Genomic DNA, 18,736 nt, shown 5'->3' with positions numbered 1-18,736 from the left:
GCCCCAGCCCTGGGCTCTCCCCCAAAGAAAGAATTGGGTGGACTAAATAGACATTGCACCTCTCTATCTGAAGCCTAGCAAGTCAGGTATGTGGATCCCACTAGAATTTAAAATGAAAAGTAAGGGAGAGGAGGCTCTACTAGACTGGGCAGCTTTAGATACAGTACCAGGCACGTAGGAGGATTTACATTTCTGAGCCATGGAAGCAGAAATTGACTTTTCTTTTCCAGATTTAGCTAATATTCAAAAAGGGAATCCAGCACCTGCCTTCCAGATTTGAACACCCTCAAAATTCAGGAGTGCTCAAGCTCAATTTGGGCAGCTGTTACTTCATTTCTCCCAAATCAAATATACTGATCCACTGTAACTTGCTGTAGGAAAAAGTAGAATAAATTGAGCAAGAAATGCTTCCCAGTGGTTATTAGGACTGGAATTGCTATTTTCAACAGCCATTGCTTTTTTTTAATTATTATTATTTATTATTAAGTTTTAGTTTTATTTGTTTAAAAGGAAGACAGTGATATTACATTGGCAAATTCCCCGTAGAAACAAAGAATGGAACAAAAGAATAATAAAGGCACTTCAACTTTTCCTCTTTTATGTAGGACAGTCTTATAATATGCATCTAGATAGCCTTCAATCACACAAGCTGAAAATTGTTCCCCTTTACTGCAGTTCTGTAACCATATAGGAACCAATCCTGTCTGTGTTCTGTGCACATCCAAAATTCCTGCTGAATGACCCGCCCTGGGAGCAAGTTACCAGTGACCCAGGGCTGGGGCGGCAGGAGGGTGCAGTGGGGGCGGGAGAGGGCAGCCAAAATTTTTTTTGCTTGGGGCAACAAAAAACCTAGAGCCAGCCCTGAGCTGGGCAAAGAATGGATTTTTTTGTTTGCTGACAATTCCAAAACATTTTTTTTTAATTCCATTTTGGGTTGAACCAAAACCAATTTTTTTAACTTTTTCAGTGAATTGAAAAGTAGGAGGGGGATATTTCAGGTTAAGCAAAGTGTTTTTGGGTTTTTTTAGATTTTGACAATTTTAATTTTTTTTAAATGTTTTAATAAAATTAACAAAAATTCTGAAACAAAAGGTTATTTCAAAGTGAAAAATTGAAACATTCCACTTAAAAATGTCAAAACAAAATGGTTTTTGGAGGGGGGCGGGGTTAAGCTGTTTTTTCTTACTAGAACATTTTGGCAAAACAGTAAAAAAAAAGTGTGTAATATTTCTGTGTTGCTGTATCTGCATTTTTTGCCCACCCCTCAAAAAAAAGACGTGTGAAACATTTTGCCCAACCCTATGCATAACATATGTACTAACTATTTTTGTAATTCTTAGCTACCTTTACTAAATAAATACACCAGGATTTGCAATATATTGCAACTGTTTCTAGCGCTCAATGAAACCACAAATCTTAGTCTGGCAAATCAAAAAACCTGTATAAGTAATAATAAATGTTATGTAAATGATGCAGACCATAGAAAAGCATCGAAGTGTTGCATTTCTTTTCTTTGGTGTCTTGTGAAGACCTAGTTCAGAACACCGTAAAGGATGTCTGGATGCTTCATTTAAAAGTATATCTTGCTATCCTGTTTATGAAGATATTTATTTGCCTTGTGTCCAGTATTTAAATGAGAAAGTTTATGGGTGATGTAGTACAAAATAGGGATTAAGTGCCATTGAGCAAAGTGGAAATTATTGGTAAACATAGCAGATTTCTCTTTCGGCTTTGCATCCCATTTCTGTTTTAAATGCAGTTGACACCTCAGCTGATATGAAATATGGAAATTATGTTAAAGTGATGCAGTGAGAATAAAGCCATAATATTTACATTTTACATTCTGCATCCATGAATAACAGCCTAATATAACTTTCCTTTTTCATTAGTGCCAGGAGAGTGATGATACTATTTTATTGAATAGTGAAGTATTTAAAATGGTTGAATTATAGTCAGCATGTTACAAATACCGGGTCCTTTTGCAGCGTCAATGAGTGTTTGTACTATAAATCTCTGTCCATAAGGTATCCATGCAGTCTGGTAAGCATGGAAATTTTAGCAGTTATTTCATTAGTAGATCTACATATTCAAGCATGTATTATGTTTTTTAAATCTTCCCTGCCATAGATGGTCCATTCAGTTCTATTTTTCAACAAGCCAGTGGATGGGTACATTTTTGCCATAAATCTGTTAATTCACCTCATCCAAGAGGCTCACTTTTCTGGTTAGTAATTTCTCATTGCTGACTATGAGTCTGTTCACTGTTGGCCTCCTGCTTTAGCTGGTCTCTGCTGCTAGTCCTCTGATTTGGACCATTTTGTAGAAGTTGATCCAGGCTTGTACTTGTATTTTCAAGTGGTTGCCACCGGAAATGGCTAGCTGTATAGATAAATATCCAAGGGACTGCAATAATAGTTTAATGAATAAGTAAGTTTAATAATATATAACTTTATAATTCTGAATGTATCACCTATGGGCCTTGAACTCCTTAAAAGGCACTTCAGAAGAGGAAGAGGGAGGAAGGTTGGTTAAAGCAGTAGCCTGAGACTTGGGAGACTTAGGTTCAATTCCCTGCCCTATGACCTTGGACAAGTCTCTCTCTGCCTCTGTTCCCCATCTGTAGAATGGAGATACTAATACTTCCCTACCTCAGAGAGGTGCTGTTAGAATGAATACATTAAAGATTGTGCGGCACTCAGCTGCAACAAGAATGGGGGCCATATAAGTACCTAAGGTGGATAGCTTCATTATAACCCTGGAAAGGTTTGATGGCGATTCCTTGGACAGGGAGTTTTATTAGTAGAATGAAATATTTGACCAATATTTTAATAAAATTAATTAAAGAATTTACTGTTTCCTTCAGTACAGTTACAAAGCTCAGCAGCTCCATTTTTGTTAAAGTATCATAAATGGGAGAGAAGCATTCTGAAACGTAACTTGTATGCTATTTCTGTCCAAATTTTACATTGCAGCAAGAAAACATCTATGTGAAATGTTCACTTTTTCTATTGTCTCCAGTTGGAATGTCTCTTCATTCATTTTGTTCTTCCAATATAGATTCTGGATTTTGGGCTGGCAAGGCATACGGACAGTGAAATGACGGGCTACGTGGTTACTCGATGGTACAGAGCCCCGGAGGTCATACTTAATTGGATGCATTATACTCAAACAGGTAATGTGTATGTGTGGGTGCTAAGATCAACATCCTTGCTCTGAATAGTCTTAGCAGCTCCCACGTATGCATTGAATAAAGTAATATATAACCATATCTTTGTTCCTCAGAGAGAAATGAAAAATGATGGTGAGAATATGTGAAAATTAGGGGTGTCGATTAATTGCAGTTAACTCACACATTAACTAAAAAATGAATCATGATTAAAAAAATTAATTGTGAATACCAATTGAAATTTATTAAATATTATTAAATATTTTTCTATGTTTTCAAATATATTGATTTCTAGTACAACACAGAATACAAAGTGTATAGTGCTCACTTTATATTATTTTGATTACAAATATTTGCACTGTAAAAATGATAAAAGAAATTGTATTTTTCAATTTACCTCATACAAGTACTGTAGTGCAATCTCTTTATCATGAAAGTGCAACTTACAAATGTAGGGTTTTTTTGTTACATAACTGCACTCAAAAACAAAACCATGTAAAACTTTAGAACCTACAAGTCCACACTCAGTCCTACTTCCTGGTCAGCCAATTGCAAAGAAAAACAAGTTTCTTTACATTTACAGGAGATAATGCTGCCCACTTCTTAATTACAATGTCACCTGAAAGTGAGAACAGGCATTCTCATGACACTGTTGTAGCTGGCGTCACAAGATATTTATGTGCCATATATGCTAAAGATTCATATGCCTCTTCATGCTTTGGCCATCGTTCCAGAGGACATGCTTCCATGCTGATGACGCTTGTTCAAAAAATAATGCATTAATTAAATTCTGACTGAATTCCTTGAAGGGGAATTGTATGTCTCCTGCTCTGCATTCTGCTATATATTTATTTCATGTTATAGCAGTCTGGGATGATGACCCAGTACATGTTGTTAGTTTTAAAACGCTTTCACTGCAAATTTGTCAAAATGTAAACAAGATACCAATGTGAAATTTCTAAAGATAGCTACAGCACTCAGCCCAAGATTTAAGAATCTGAAGTGCCTTCCAAAATCTGTGAGGGGCTAAGTGTGGAGCATGCTTTCAGAAGTCTTAAAAGAGCAACATTCTGATGCAGAAACTACAGCACCGAAACCACCAAAAAAGAAAATTAACCTGCTGGTGGCATCTGACTCAGAGGATGAAAATGAATATGTGTCGCTCTGCACTGCTTTGGCTCGTTATCGAGCAGAACCAGTCATTAGCATGGACGCATGTCCTCTGGAATGGTGGTTGAAGCATCAAGGCGCACATGAATTGTTAGCGCATCTGGCATGTAAATATCTTGTGACACTGGCTACAACAGTACCATGCAAATGTCTGTTCTCACTTTCAGGTGACATTGTAAAGAAGAAGCAGGCAGCATTATCTTCTGCAAATGTAAACAAACTTGTTTGTCTGAGTGATTGGCTGAACAAGAAGTAGGACTGATTGGACTTGTAGGCTCTAAAGTTTTACATTGTTTTATTTTTGAATGCAGGGGTTTTTGTACATCATTCTACATTTGTAAGTTCAACTTTCATGATAAAAAGATTGCACTACAGTACTTGTATTAGGTGAATTGAAAAATACTCTTGTTTTTTACAGTGTAAATATTTGTAATAAAAAATATAAAATGAGCACTGTACACTTTGTATTCTGTGTAATTGAAATCAATATATTTGAAAATGTAGAAAACATCCAAAAATATTTAAATAAATTGTATTCTATTATTGTTTAATAGCGTGATTAATCACAATTAATTTTTTTTAATCACTTGACAACCCTAGTGAAAATGTAAAACTGTAATTAAGAGCAAGTTCCCTGCAGTTAAAAAATGTGGGTAATCCTTTGTTGTTGTCAATTTTCAGAAATTAAACTCCAGTGTAGACAGAGAAAAAGGTAATCTGGGTTTGGACATAGGTGGTAGCGAGCGCTACCCTTGCTACATGCTGTAATCCTTCTGCAGGATGTTGCAGATTGTACCCTAACTCCAACTGGAAGGGCAAACCATTCAGCAAAGAAGGGGTACTAAAGAAGCATGACGGTAGCTGTAGTCCCTTCCTAAATGACTGGAAGAATTACTTCCTGTATGCATCAGCTTGATATTCATAGATTCATAGATTCTAGGACTGGAAGGGACCTCGAGAGGTCATCGAGTCCAGTCCCCTGCCCGCATGGCAGGACCAAATACCGTCTAGACCATCCCTGATAGACATTTATCTAACCTACTCTTAAATATCTCCAGAGATGGAGATTCCACAACCTCCCTAGGCAAGGAGGAGCTGCCCTCTCCCTGTGTCCTGGTCATGAACACCAGTTACCTTATTGCAACTTGCTTTTGGTAGACATTTATTTTCGTATAAAGGATCAACTATATTAATACACTTCTTTAAAAAAGTATAACTGAAACTGTATTTTAACCATACATTTGTGAGGGGATTTAAAAATATAATTCGGCAATTTAATGTTACTGATTATTTTATTTTATTTTTTTATAATTTCAGTTGACATCTGGTCAGTGGGCTGTATTATGGCAGAAATGATAACAGGGAGGCCACTGTTCAAAGGAAATGATCGTATCCTTTCATGATGAATTCTTGGCAAAAAGATATGAAAAGTGTGTCAGTATTTGTGTATCATAATAAGTTGGTTTCATAATGGATATAGATTTAAAACAATGGTCAATTAATTCCCTCCCCCCCACCTGCTTTTAAATCTTGGGCAAATTACTGGATGTTTGTGCCTTAGTTTACCCATCTGTAAATTAGGACTAATATTACTGAGCTACTTCACTACAGAGATATGAGCATTGAATGTTACAAAGCACTCTCAGATTCTCAGGTGGAAGGTTCTATGCAAAATCTTCAATAACAGGCACCCCGGTTCAGGAGTGTACACGCACAAACCTGGTGTTGTGTGAACACCCAACCTTACGGGTATATACAGAGCCCAGTTTACATATGTGCCTTGGGTTTGGGGTACACACTTCTCAAGATTTTATCCAGAATTGTTAGGATCTGGTTAGGAAGGTTCTCCATATTTAAAATAGAGTTGTATCATTCATTGCTGAGAACTTAAAACTTAAATCAACTTAAAAAACATTAAAAATCCCACTTCAGTATAGACATTTTTGACCTTCTATTGTTACAAGTAACTCTTAAAATTAATATCGGTGAACAGGAATTAGAGGGGGAAATTGTCTAATTTTTTTCTGTTTTGTTTATTTGAGAGGGCTTGTGTATAACCAGTTTCACTCTTTCCCTTGGATATGTATTCATTAAGGCCTGGGTTCTGCCAGCAGTTACTATACATGCTTAAAGTTAAGCATAAGATTTTGGGGCTTTAGTATGTTTCTATTTCGCTTGTTTGTGTCTTATTCTCCCCCTTATTATGTGAGAAAAACACTTCAAAAGAGAAGAATGGAGATTGCAAAACCACAAAGATGAGATGAGGGAACTAGGGAAGCTGCAGTACCTGAAACTATTTTTAACACATTTTTTTAAATTAATTAGATTCAAGTATGTGTCCCTTGTTAACAACAAAATACAAAAATATCTTTTCCTGCTGGCCTCAGGGCAGCAGTTAACTAACCAGTATTATTACTGGCACTGTGCTGGCCTTGAGGATACTTACGTAACGTTTATGCATACACAAGGAAACAAGTGAGTCACAATTTCAAGCTGCACCAGAAATTCAGGAGTGGGAAAACCAGTATTTTAATAATCTTAGGAGATGAATATTGCAGAAGGTATTGGGTGAAGTTCTACAGCCTATGTTATGCAGGAAGTCAGACTAGTTAATCATAATGGTCCCTTCTGACCTTAAAATCTGTGAACCTATGTTAGCTGTTGCAAGGAGAACACAATCTCATTCCAGTCCTTTTCAGGTAAGCAAAGCAAGAAATATAATTTTTAGTTCTTTTGTTTTAGTTCCATAAATAAATTCTGTTGCAAATTTGATATCAAATAATTTTTTTAACATCATTTGTAAAAGCTTTTCAGTTTCATCCATCATCTCCCTCTGATTCTACAGGCATTTGAATGTTCGATCTTCATGCATTTGGAGCTCTGCAAAATCAATAGGCAAAGAGGTGCAACGCCAGACAAGAGCTGCTTTCTATGGCATCGGCCCCTGGAAACCTGCTGGAATCCCTAGAAAAGATAATGCTGGTGCTGAGTAAGCTATACTTCCTTAGGAGACATAAGGTCAGGGACTACTTGCCTTATCCCACCCAGGTTGTCTCAGGAAATCTCCGGGTTTGGAATGGAGCAAGGAGGGAAAATGACTTTTAAAAAGCTACAATAACATTTCATGGAATATTTGTCAAAATTTCAAATTTTCAAAAAATTTCAACCAGCTGTAGTCAGGAAGCTACCTATGATGATAATCAGCTGGTCACCTCAGATTCGAGGATGATGTCAACAATCATAGTTTGTACTAATGGGTCTTCATGTGACTCCATAGACCAATTCAGGAAGAACAACATTTACCACACTGGCCACAGAACCATTTTCCTAATTGTGTTGATTGAGCTGCACATTGTTTCTGTGACTGGCACTGTGCTTCCAGCTGCTCCCATGATTCTTCTCAAAGTTGTGGCCACCCGCCCTTATGATTTGGCACCGTGCAATATGATCAATCGCCAGTTGCTCAAAGGATGAGTAAGAAATGTTCATTTTGCACAGTTTTTGTTTCATCTGCCTATCATGCTAACAATTGCTGAAGCTTAATTCAGAATATAATATTTGTTTTGATAGACGGGTCTCAGGCATTTGAATTACATGGCCAGCCTATCTCAATTGGGTGTGGATCACATGAGCCTTGATGCCAACCGAACCAGCTTTCACCAGGACTTCCGTGTTGGAAACTCAGTCCTGCCATATCATGTGCAGCAATCATCATAGGTGTTGCAAATGGAAATTGTCAAGCTTTCTAATGTGTCGTCAATAACAGGTCCATGTTTCACACCCATAGAGCAATGTCATGAGGACAACAGCATTATAGACTTTGATTTTTGTCTGTAGACAGATTCTATGTTGCTTTCAGATTTGGTGATAGAGGCGATCATATGTAGTGCTGGCTTTCTTAATTCGCACATCCACTTCATGGTTGACTATAGCTTCGTTGTTCAATATGCTGCCAAGATATGTAAACTGTTTGACAGCTTGCAGCATAAAACTTTCCAACCTTATTGATGGGTCTTGGTAAAGTTGTTGAGGAGCTGGCTAGTGTATAATCTTGGTTTTCGTTCAGCTGATGGTGAGGCCAAAGTGACAAGCTGTCGCAACAAAGCAATTTGTAAGATGTATAAAGATTGGTGCTGTTTGTGACATTTTTCCTGTAATAGTCACATGATGAAGATCATGTCAGCAGTGCTCCACTGAGCACGAAAGCTGCACTGTGACTCAGCTAGCATGTTGTTGATGATTTGGGTCAGGAGTGGTTCAAGAGGATCCATGCAAGAATCTTGCTGGCCACAGAGAGCAAAGAGATACCTCAGTAGTTACCACAGTCGGTGTTTGAGCCTTTACACTTATAAATAGTGACAATGTTGGCATCTTTCAGTTGTTGTGGTGTAATTTCTTGAAGCCAGACATGTAAGAAAAATTCGAAGAGCTTGTCAATGAGAAGATTTCCTCTGTGTTTGAAAACCTCAGCTGGAATTACATTGAGGCCAGGGAATTTATTATTTTCATTACTTGAACAGCCTTCAACACCTTGGCTCATGTGAGTGGATCGGCAAGTGCAGTAGATGTGGGGTGTTTCTAGACATTATTTAGTGCAGGGGTCTCAAACACACGGCGCGGAGTTCTTCCCTGCGGCCCGTGGAGCTCCCCACGCCTCACCCCCTCCTCCCCCGTTCCTTCCTGTTGCCGCCAAACTCCCCTCACCCCCGCCCCCTGAGTTATTTTCTGTGCCTGTTAAGCTCCCTGTGCGCTGCTCCCCCCCCGCCCGGAGTGTCTCCCGGCACCCACTTTGCCGTTGAATGCGCTTCGCTCTGCTGGCTGCCGGCTTCCGGCAGGTCCTAGTGTCCCTAGTCCTGAGCCTCTCTCTTCAGTGAGGTGCTGCCACCCTGGAGTCACTCTAGGTAAGCGGCGCCAGGCCGGAGCCCGCACACCACACCCCAACCCCCTGTCCGGAGCCCCCTGCCACATCCCACACCCTCCTGCACCCCAACTCCCTGTCCTGAGCCCCCTGCCACATCCTGCACCCCAACTCCTTGCTCCACCTCTCACCTCTCCTGCACCCCAACTCCCTGCCCTGAGCCCCCTGCCGCACCCCGCACCCCTCCTGCACCCCACATCCCAATTCCCTGCCCAGAGCCCCCTGCTGCCCACCTCCTGTACCTCAACTCCCTGCCCTGAGCCCCCATCACACCCCGCACCCCTCCTGCACCCTAACCCTGTCTGGAGCCCCTGCCACATCCCACACCCTCACGCACCCTAACTCCCTGCTGCACCCCACACACCAATTCCCTGCCCTGAGCCCCCTGCCGTACCCTACACACCTCCTGCACCTCAACTCCCTGCCCTGAGCCCCCATCACACCCCACACCCCTCCTGCACCACCTGGGGACAGAGAGGGGGCAGAGTTGGGGTGAGGACTTCGGGGAAGGGGTTGGAATGGGGGCAGGGAAGAGGTGGGGCAGGGGTGGGGCCTCATGGAAGGGGTGGAGTGGTGGCGGGACTGGGGGCAGCAAGGGGTGGGTGTCAGTGATGCGATGCACTAGTCCTCATGTGGCCCTCGTGGTCATTTGAGTTTGAGACCTCTGATTTAGTGACTCATCAGAAACAGTAGATGAACAAGTAAGTAATGGGGGAGGGATAGCTCAGTGGTTTGAGCATTGGCCTGCTAAACACAGGGTTGTGAGTTCAATCCTTGAGGGGACCACTTGGGGATCTGGGGCAAAATCAGTACTTGGTCCTGCTAGTGAAGGCAGGGGGCTGGACTCGATGACCTTTCAAGGTCCCTTCCAGTTCTAAGAGATGGGATCTCTCCATTAATATAAGTAGTTCACTAAAATGTTCATGCCACCATTGGTGGATGGCAGTGCGATCTGTGATGAAAGATTCACCATCAGCATTTGGTAATCGTGTCAAGACAGATCGGATAGGCTATACACAGCTTTGACTGCCTCATAGAAACCTTTGGAGTCATGTTTATCAGCAAGGGTGTGTGATTCCTCTGCTTTATGGTCAAACCACATATTTTGCATGTGGCAGAGTTTGGATTGGAGCGTACTGCAGGCTGCCCTATGTCTGGCCTATTTCAACCCATAGAGTGCGTCAGCTAAGAGCACAGCATGGACTTGTCACCTGACATCAAGGAGATTCAGTATTTTATCACCATTTTCATCAAACCAGTCTGCATGATGGCATTTCGTATGTCCAACACAATTCACAACAGTGTTATCAGTTGTGTCACGCAAGGATACCCATTCGGCAGTTACGTCATCACTGATCATTGGAAGAGTTTCTAAAAGAGTAGTTAGCTGTGTTGAAAATTGTTCGGCAATTGACAGATCATTCAGTCAAGCAGTATTTATAAGTTTGAATGTTGGTTTTTTACACATTTTTGGCCAAATAGTGAGGGAAAGCTTTGATGGAACAAGATAGTGGTCAGTACAACAATTAGCTCCATGTAATACCCAAGTTATGCGCACATCTTGTAGGTCCCATTGTCGGACCAGCACCTAGTCAATCAAATGCCAATGACTTGCGCAAAGGTGCATCCAGATTGTTATATATTTGTTGGGGAGTCAGAAAATAGTGTTTTCAATATTTCGATGGTGCACAGCATCTGTCCTTAGCAGAAGTAGGCCATTGCTGTTCATCTTGTTGATGCCATGTGTGCCAAGTACACCATGCCACATAGAGTCGTCAAGGCCAATACAAGCATTAAAGTTGCCTAAAACAAGCAACTTTTCTTCACAGGGAGCCAATCGGATCAGGTAATTTAGTTCAAAATAAAATTCCTCCTTCAGAATTAGTCATTGTTGGTGCATAAGCAGTAATCAGTGAAGCATAACATCGGCCTCTTTGGGCAGTCGAAGCTTCATCAATCTATCATTTATGCCAGTGGGTATGTTCTCCAAACGAGAGACAAGATTATTTCTGATTGCAAAGCTTATTCCTGCATTGTACGGCTTGTTTTGTGGGCATCCCTTCCAGAAGAAAGTATACCCAGCACTCTCCTCAATCAACTGACCGTCATCAGCAAGTTGCATCTTGCTCAGTGCTGCAGTGTCAATACTTATCTTCTAGGCTGTTGAGCAACCAGAGCAGTCTGCCTGACAGGATGATCAGTTTGGTTTGGACAGTCAAGGAGTGTACGGACATTCCATGTCACAACATTGAGACAAAAAGGAACTTTTCAAGGCGTATTTGAATTTCGACCACATGATGGGCCACCCTCCAGCCGTGGTAAGCTGGTCAGGGCTGATCAAGATGAGCAATTAGGGCACCTTTTTGAGCCCCTCTCCTTGTATTGAGGTCGGCTGTGCTGTCCCTGAATAGAGGAGACAAGTCAATCAAGATGCTGTTGGACTACAGTATCACTTCAGGTCAATGCAGAGTGACCAAAGTCTTGACCTGCCTGCATTCAGATTCATGACTATGAGTCCCAGTAATGTCCATCACCTGTCACTTTCCCCATTCTCCCATAACCGCAGGACTTGTTAGACTGTTGAAGGATGTATGAGAATTTGTTTAAAGTGAACGAGTAGTTGCGCACCAACTTGCACACACTTTTAGTCAACAAGACCATTTCCAGTGGCAAGGTAAACCAAGACAACTGAAGGACTTGCTGGCTGCAGGTTTATTTTTGGAGTATATGTCTCCTGGAAGTCCAACCTCTCCTCCCCATGGCATGGTGGGATGGTGGAAACAGGAAAAGTAGGGGATTGCCCTGTAGGACAAAATATGGTGGTGAGCTTTGCTTTCCAGGCCGCTATGGTAGCCATGAAGGCCTACAGGGTTTTACTCCAAAACACCCTGGCTAACTGGGCTAACCCTAGTGCCAATCACACGATCCATTACACACTTCACAAGTATAAACTACCCAAGGGGAAGGACATTATCTGGCCCATAAAGTTGGAATATACTTGACTTTAGGTGTTTCAGTGTCCTTAACTTTTGCAAAAGAAACACAGAACCTTGAGCTGCACAAATGTAAAGTTTCTCATTTCACCTTTATGTTGTGTGTTCCGCTTTGATCTCCCTTGGCAAGGAAATTGCATAATTTTTCTAGGGCTTTTAATTTTGTCACTGTACAAAGACTTGATTCCTGACATCTGGTATTCAGATCTGGACCAGCTCACAGAAATAATGAAGGTAACAGGCACACCAACTCAAGATTTTGTTCAGAAACTACAGAGTCAAGATGTGAGTATACTGCTTGGTACAGTATTCTGCTAATATGCTGCTTGTTCTAGTTTCAAATGCAAGAAAATTTAATGGAAAGCTGTTCTCTGAATCTCATCATAAAAATATTCAAGAATTTTCTGGAAATCTTATTGATTTGGTTTATTTAGTCAAACACAATTATCAAATAGTTTTAAATTAAGTACATTTTAATAAGGTAATGGCCTACGTTTTCAAAAGTGTTCATTAATTATGGATACCCAACCTGAGATTCCGGAGTCTGATTTTTTTTTAGAAGTCTTGAGCACCTACAATTTCAGCTGAGGTCAATGAGAGCTGCAGGTGCTCAACATGTATGAAAATTGAGTCCTATCTGAAGGTGGTCACCCAAAACTGAAGTGTTAAAAATTAATGGTCACTTGGAAATATGTCCACCTAAGTGCTTAAAGTTTCTTACATATGTGGCACATCAACAGCTCTAGCTGAATGGCTACTACTTTTATTGAGAGCACATTTGTTCTTGTGTTTTTAACATTGCCTTCCCTGGTCCCATGTGCACACTTCTCTAGAGAGTTTAAACCCTGTTAAATGCACATTAACGTTCCTTAAAATACCTGTAAATTTTAAATACTCATTGAATACATCTTAAAAAGAAGGACCTACTTTTCTAGAAACTTGTATCAACCCACAGTGGGGAAAAAATAATTATAACTCTGTTGAATGATGCAGGTACATTTCCCAAACTAAATACAGTAATATTCAGGCTGTAATAAACAGTACTAAGGATCAACCTTAGGCATTGTTTCTCTCCTTTTTCTTAAAACTTGCAAACAAGGTGTTCATATGCATAGCATGCTCTCACAAAAATCATGAAAATTCACCTAGCAAGCATATTGCTAAATTTTATCACTTAAAAAGGAAGAACTGTTCTAACCAATGTTCATGTTTCTTTTAAGGCAAAAAATTATATCAAAAGCCTCCCAAAAGTGCAGAAAAAAGACTTTGCAGCCATCTTGAAGTATGCAAATCCTTTGGGTAAGAAAATATGTCTGGATTTCTACCATTTGTGGTGGTGTGCTACAGCAGGCACAGCAGCTGGTGCTATAATTAAGGTTGCATTATGGTAATTAAGGTTGGATTCTAACCCCTTGTTTTCCATTGCTCATATCTTTAATCTTAAGGACTGAACTTTTCCAACACTAGTCCTTGGATAAGCAGGACTTAAAAAGTTAACCAAAAGTAGCTTATGCTGTTGGCCCTGATCCAGCCAATGCTTAAATGTTTTGCTGGATCAGGGTCTCTGAGTAGCAAGAAATCAAATATAGATAATATAATTTTCCTATTTTAAAAAAATTATTCTTAAAGCCCTATTCTGAATGATTGTACAAGACAAACAGATAGGGGTTGAAAACTGAAATTTGTCATGAAAATAGTCCTCAGTGAGAAGTATCTCAGGTTCCAGAGAAAATTGGTTTTGATTTGGTAGTTCTCAAGATAACATACTGAGTAAGCACGGTACATTTTGAATTTTTCAGTAAACTCACACAGGGCCTGATCCAAATCCCACTGAAATGCATGTAAAGATTACCATGGAGTTCACTGTGGTTGCATAGCTGAGAAAATCGGTGCTATAGATATACACATGGCTGTCTGACTGCACTAGTGGATTGAAAGTGTACTGAACATGTGGATTGGCTCATAATGAAGTGGTTTTTGTATTGAATATCACAATAATATGACTTGACAGCAGCAAAACACTTTTTGTATCTTTATTTTTTTCTTAAAACAGCATATGTCTATGAAATTAAATAACTCATCTTTGTAATCATCTGTAATTCTAAAAAACAACAATGGTACAACAGCTTAAAATCCAAGTTGGATTCAGTGGCAATATTTGAATGTCGTGTTTGGCTTGTGTTGAACAGCTGTAAACCTTTTGGAGAAGATGCTGGTGTTAGATGCAGAGAAGAGGATAACGGCAGTAGAAGCTTTAGCACATCCTTATTTTGAACCAATTCATGATCCTGAAGAGGAAACTGAGGCAGAGAAATATGATGACACATTTGACAATATGGATTTGCCACTGGATGAGTGGAAGCGTAAGTTCATTATAGTGGGGTTAAAAGGGACTAAGAAGGGCTAGCTGAGAAGTAAAAACACTGTTCTCTCTTTACAAATGACTTTTTTTGGTCTTGGCAGAAAATAGGCACCAATGGGGTCTAGAAACATAAAATGAGTCAGTGCCCCATCTCACCTTGTACTTCCTCCTAAGGTTGCCCCTCTGCTAGTTCCATCTTTCTCCAGAGCACCTCCTCTGCTCCTCCCAAACCCCCCATGCTTTATCTGTTTTCCTCCCTCCCTCCCTTTCCCCATTCCCCACCAAATTTCCTCTTCCTGAGCTCTTTCAATTCACCTTTCTCGGTCCCCCAAGGTTAGCTAAGGTTCTAACAAGCCTTCCCTGACCCATATGGGAAATGCCTTTAGATGACCAGAGATTTTCTTTACAGTGCAGCTATTTATACTATGAATGGAAATAAAAAATTACTTTTGGGGACAGTCTTGCTTAGCAGTGAGGTTAAACAAAGCTGGCTGGTATATCTAGAATCAGAGGGGTAGCCATGTTAGTCTGAATCTGTAAAAAGCAACTGAGGGTCCTGTGGCACCTTTGAGACTAACATAAGTATAGGGAGCATAAGCTTTCGTGGGTAAGAATCTCACTTCTTCAGATGCCTGTGACTTGCATCTGAAGAAGTGAGGTTCTTACCCACGAAAGCTTATGCTCCCTATACTTCTGTTAGTCTCAAAGGTGCCACAGGACCCTCTGTTGCTTTTTGGTAGATCTAGAGTGGCCTCTGATCTTTATGGATCATTCTGGGTTTTTATCAAACATTCTCACTGTCCAGAGGTGTCTTGAAAGTGGAAAATAATTAGATTTATACTGTTTGTAGAACACTATTACAAGGTTTTATTGCTATGTATAGAATAAACTTAAATGATAATTTCCTCTTTTCTGAGGGAAAGAAAGAAGAGTGGGAGTCAGTTATTGATTTGGGTTCACTTTTTGTTCTGGGTTTTCTTTTTTCATTTCCCTGATTCATACATCACAGGGATGGGAGCAGTGATGATGGATCGTTACAAATCTGCCTTTCCTAAAACAGACCTCAGCAAAGCTATCAACACCCTCCCATCTGCATGTGCCTCCCAAAGGTTGGCAACAAACCACAGTTATGAGCCTGTGCAAGGGAACATAAGACTAGTATTCAGTGTGCTGTTGGCTCCAGTGACTGAGTGCAGGTCATAGTTATTACCTTAGCATAATAAATGTTGAAAATAGAGGGGAAGAGGAAGTAGCAAGTTGTACTTTGATCTCCTGGTTTTCTGCTGAAAGATACCTTGAACCGAACAGAAAGGAGGCATTTCTGAATTCTTACGCTGTGTATTATTGCTTACTGTCAATGGAGCAGGAGAATACTTCTCCTAAACCTAGTGAGCTACTGATTGTGCTTAGGTGTCCCATGAGTGGATACATCTTCATATAAAGCAGGTTATGCGGTTGCATAATTAATGCATTTGAGTGATATGCCTCTATACACAGGAGAGATTGTGCTGATTATTGGTTACTTATATACTTTTTTTTATTTTTTTAACATGAATATTTTTTTTAATGTTGCTGATTTTTCCACCTACTCTTTCCCCTCTGCTGCTGGGTCTGCTGGCTGTCCTCTTTCTAATCTCCCATTTCTAACTGCTTTGTTTGGTGTCACTCAAATTAAAACCAAATTCCCTTAAATTTCCTAAAATGACCAGGGCTACCCTTTACAATCTACAAAACCTGAGACTGCTGACTTTTAAATAAATATAAATGTTGAGTTAATTTAACTTTCCGTTAAAAAAAAAACTAAAAAGGAAGTTACTAGTCCTCACCACATCATGCAAACCAGGCTGTTTCTGAGATTCATGCTTTTCTTTCATTTCCTCACATCCTTACTTTCTAGCATTGGCCAGTATGAGAAATACTAAAATGTCATCAGAGATGATGTTCTTGCAGCATTTCTGTGCTCACAGGAACTAGGAAGTTGTGGTAACTAGATTTACAGACTATGATGAATTAAAAATAAACTTCAAGCAAAGGAAGCAACTGATGTCCCTCCACAGGGGAACTGGATACTTAGCATGTGAATGTCTCATAACAAAACAAGACAGAGACATCAGTGGCTCCTATACATACCAGGCTCAGTTCTGGAAATCTAAGGCTGCCTTCACCCAGATATCTGGCAGTCATAAAAGTGGGGATTCAGCTCCCTTTTCTCTAACAGCTTCCTGCCTGCCTGTCCATGATTGAATTCTTCTTTGGTTTACCCTTTTATTAGGAGCCTTTCACAGCATGTTCTCCTGCTGTGAGACTGACAACCAGCTGTAGTCCTAAGGTAGTCATGCTGCCTATTGCTAATAGAGGCTGAGAGACCATCTCTTTCTGATGAGATTTGGAGGCTCAGTTTTGGTCCTGATTCTCAAACTTTGGCACTTAACTTTCAGTGCCCATATTTAGGCCCCTAAGCGAGAGGGCCTGATTTTCAGATTTGCTGTGCATGACAGCAGCTATTGACGATAATGCCAGTTGTAGGTGCAACACTGACAATCAGGTCACTTATTTAGATGCCTAATTTTAGGCATCCACTTTTGAAAACTTGAACCCTACCTCTTGGTATGTTTTCTTTCCCTCATCTGTGTCTCATTCCCAAATAGACAACGTTCCAGCCATTTTGGGATTGGCTACCGACTACTGTCTATGAGGCTCCTTTTATGAACATACTAGCAATGCTTTCTCTTACTGTTGTTTTTCAGGCATTACCTATAAAGAGGTAATAAACTTCAAGCCATCTCCCCTGCCTGAGTCAAAGGAAACAGCAGTGTAACCGTATGAACCATCTCTTCAAAAATCAAAAGAAGCAGGAAGGGTGTAAATGCTTGTGATAAGTCAGTTGTACAAACCTTTTTATAAATAAACTGGATGTAATCTGTTATATCTGTATTGTAAGGAATAATGGTGTTTTTACTCTAACCAGGAAGCTAGTGCCTTTGGAAGTAGCATTTCAAGACTGCCTGGAAACTTACCTCTATCCAAATTTTCTCATCTTTTTGTGCAAATTTGTGGTTTCATTTAATCAAAATACTCCTCAAAATACCAGGGTTTTCATGAATGTGTTTTTAGACCAGGTATTGCTAGTTCGAGTCACAGGGTAATAGAGTAATAGTTAACACCTTAAGCAATCTGAGGCTAATGGACAAGTGTTTCCCTCTTCCTACATGAATGGAGGGGAGTATGAGCCCCAGGAGCCAAGCCCAGAAGGCCTCAGAGGGAGTTTGCTAGCTTCCCTCTTGGTTCTTTCCTTCCTGCAGAAGCCAATTTGTGGATGATCTGCAGATTGTGAGGGAATGAAAATGTTGCTGGATAGGCTCAACAAACCTACTCTGAGAGATGTGTACAAGAGGCAGCAGTGGCAGTCAGGGACACCCATGGCTATAAGAGGTTTAGCAGGGGACTGAGTAGAGCTGCAAGTGGTCCTGATTTTAAATAATACAGTATTTTCTTCCTCTTCTGAATAACTTGCTCTCATTTTATATAGTGGAGTAGAGGGTCCTGATTTCCAGGGGAAAATTGTGAGGATTTATAACATTCTATAAGCTCTGTAATTTCTTCATAGTTTTGATGTGGTGATTGAAAATGTACATAGTGATCGGGAGGGGTGGGATCAGTGTGCCAATGTGAGTTAGAAATAAAGCTACATGCAAAATGTCACTTCATGACAATAGGGATGGGGATAATAATATTTTTATTCTTCTTCTGTCCTGCAGCTAGATATTTTGTTCATATTATACATAGGCAGTATTAGGTGTACAGAACTAATTATTTTTAAATCTCATTATCTCATTCTCTTGTGAAAAATAATCCCTTGACAGAAGGTACAATATCCACAGGAGACATCTACCTGATGAGTTACTCTGGGATATTGGTTAGAAGCTTCTATGGGTTCTTCAGCTGTGTTCATCTCTTGCACTTTCCTAGCTGCTTAGTTCATAATAATCTCAGGGGAGCAGGAAATGGAAATTGACAAACCTTTGTATGTGTTTTTATGGTTAAAGCTCATCTCTTTAAAAATTGAATCCTTGCATAAGGGTTACTCCCACTACAATGTGCTGCTTTGCGTCAGTGCCAAGTGGAAC

At 40.2% G+C, this 18,736-nt stretch overlaps 1 protein-coding gene across 2 annotated transcripts in view; it reads left to right on the top strand.

Annotated features, from left to right (window-relative positions):
• The window catches only part of MAPK12 (mitogen-activated protein kinase 12), a 78,793-nt gene extending 61,348 nt beyond the window's left edge, over positions 1 to 17,445 (top strand). For both annotated transcript variants that reach the window (XM_034767709.1, XM_034767700.1), the window contains 6 exons: positions 3,058 to 3,172; positions 5,654 to 5,725; positions 12,453 to 12,532; positions 13,468 to 13,546; positions 14,437 to 14,610; positions 17,357 to 17,445. In XM_034767709.1, the coding sequence (XP_034623600.1) occupies positions 3,058 to 3,172; positions 5,654 to 5,725; positions 12,453 to 12,532; positions 13,468 to 13,546; positions 14,437 to 14,610; positions 17,357 to 17,427 (591 nt within the window). In that variant the 3' untranslated portion in view covers positions 17,428 to 17,445. The remainder of the gene's footprint in view (positions 1 to 3,057; positions 3,173 to 5,653; positions 5,726 to 12,452; positions 12,533 to 13,467; positions 13,547 to 14,436; positions 14,611 to 17,356) is intronic.
• The last annotated feature ends 1,291 nt before the right edge of the window (positions 17,446 to 18,736 follow it).

This window comes from Trachemys scripta, chromosome 1 (assembly GCF_013100865.1).
Source record: "Trachemys scripta elegans isolate TJP31775 chromosome 1, CAS_Tse_1.0, whole genome shotgun sequence".
Classification (NCBI taxonomy): Eukaryota; Metazoa; Chordata; order Testudines; family Emydidae; genus Trachemys; species Trachemys scripta.
The sequence above is the reverse complement of the archived record's forward strand: the minus strand, read 5'-3'. Positions and strand labels throughout refer to the sequence as shown.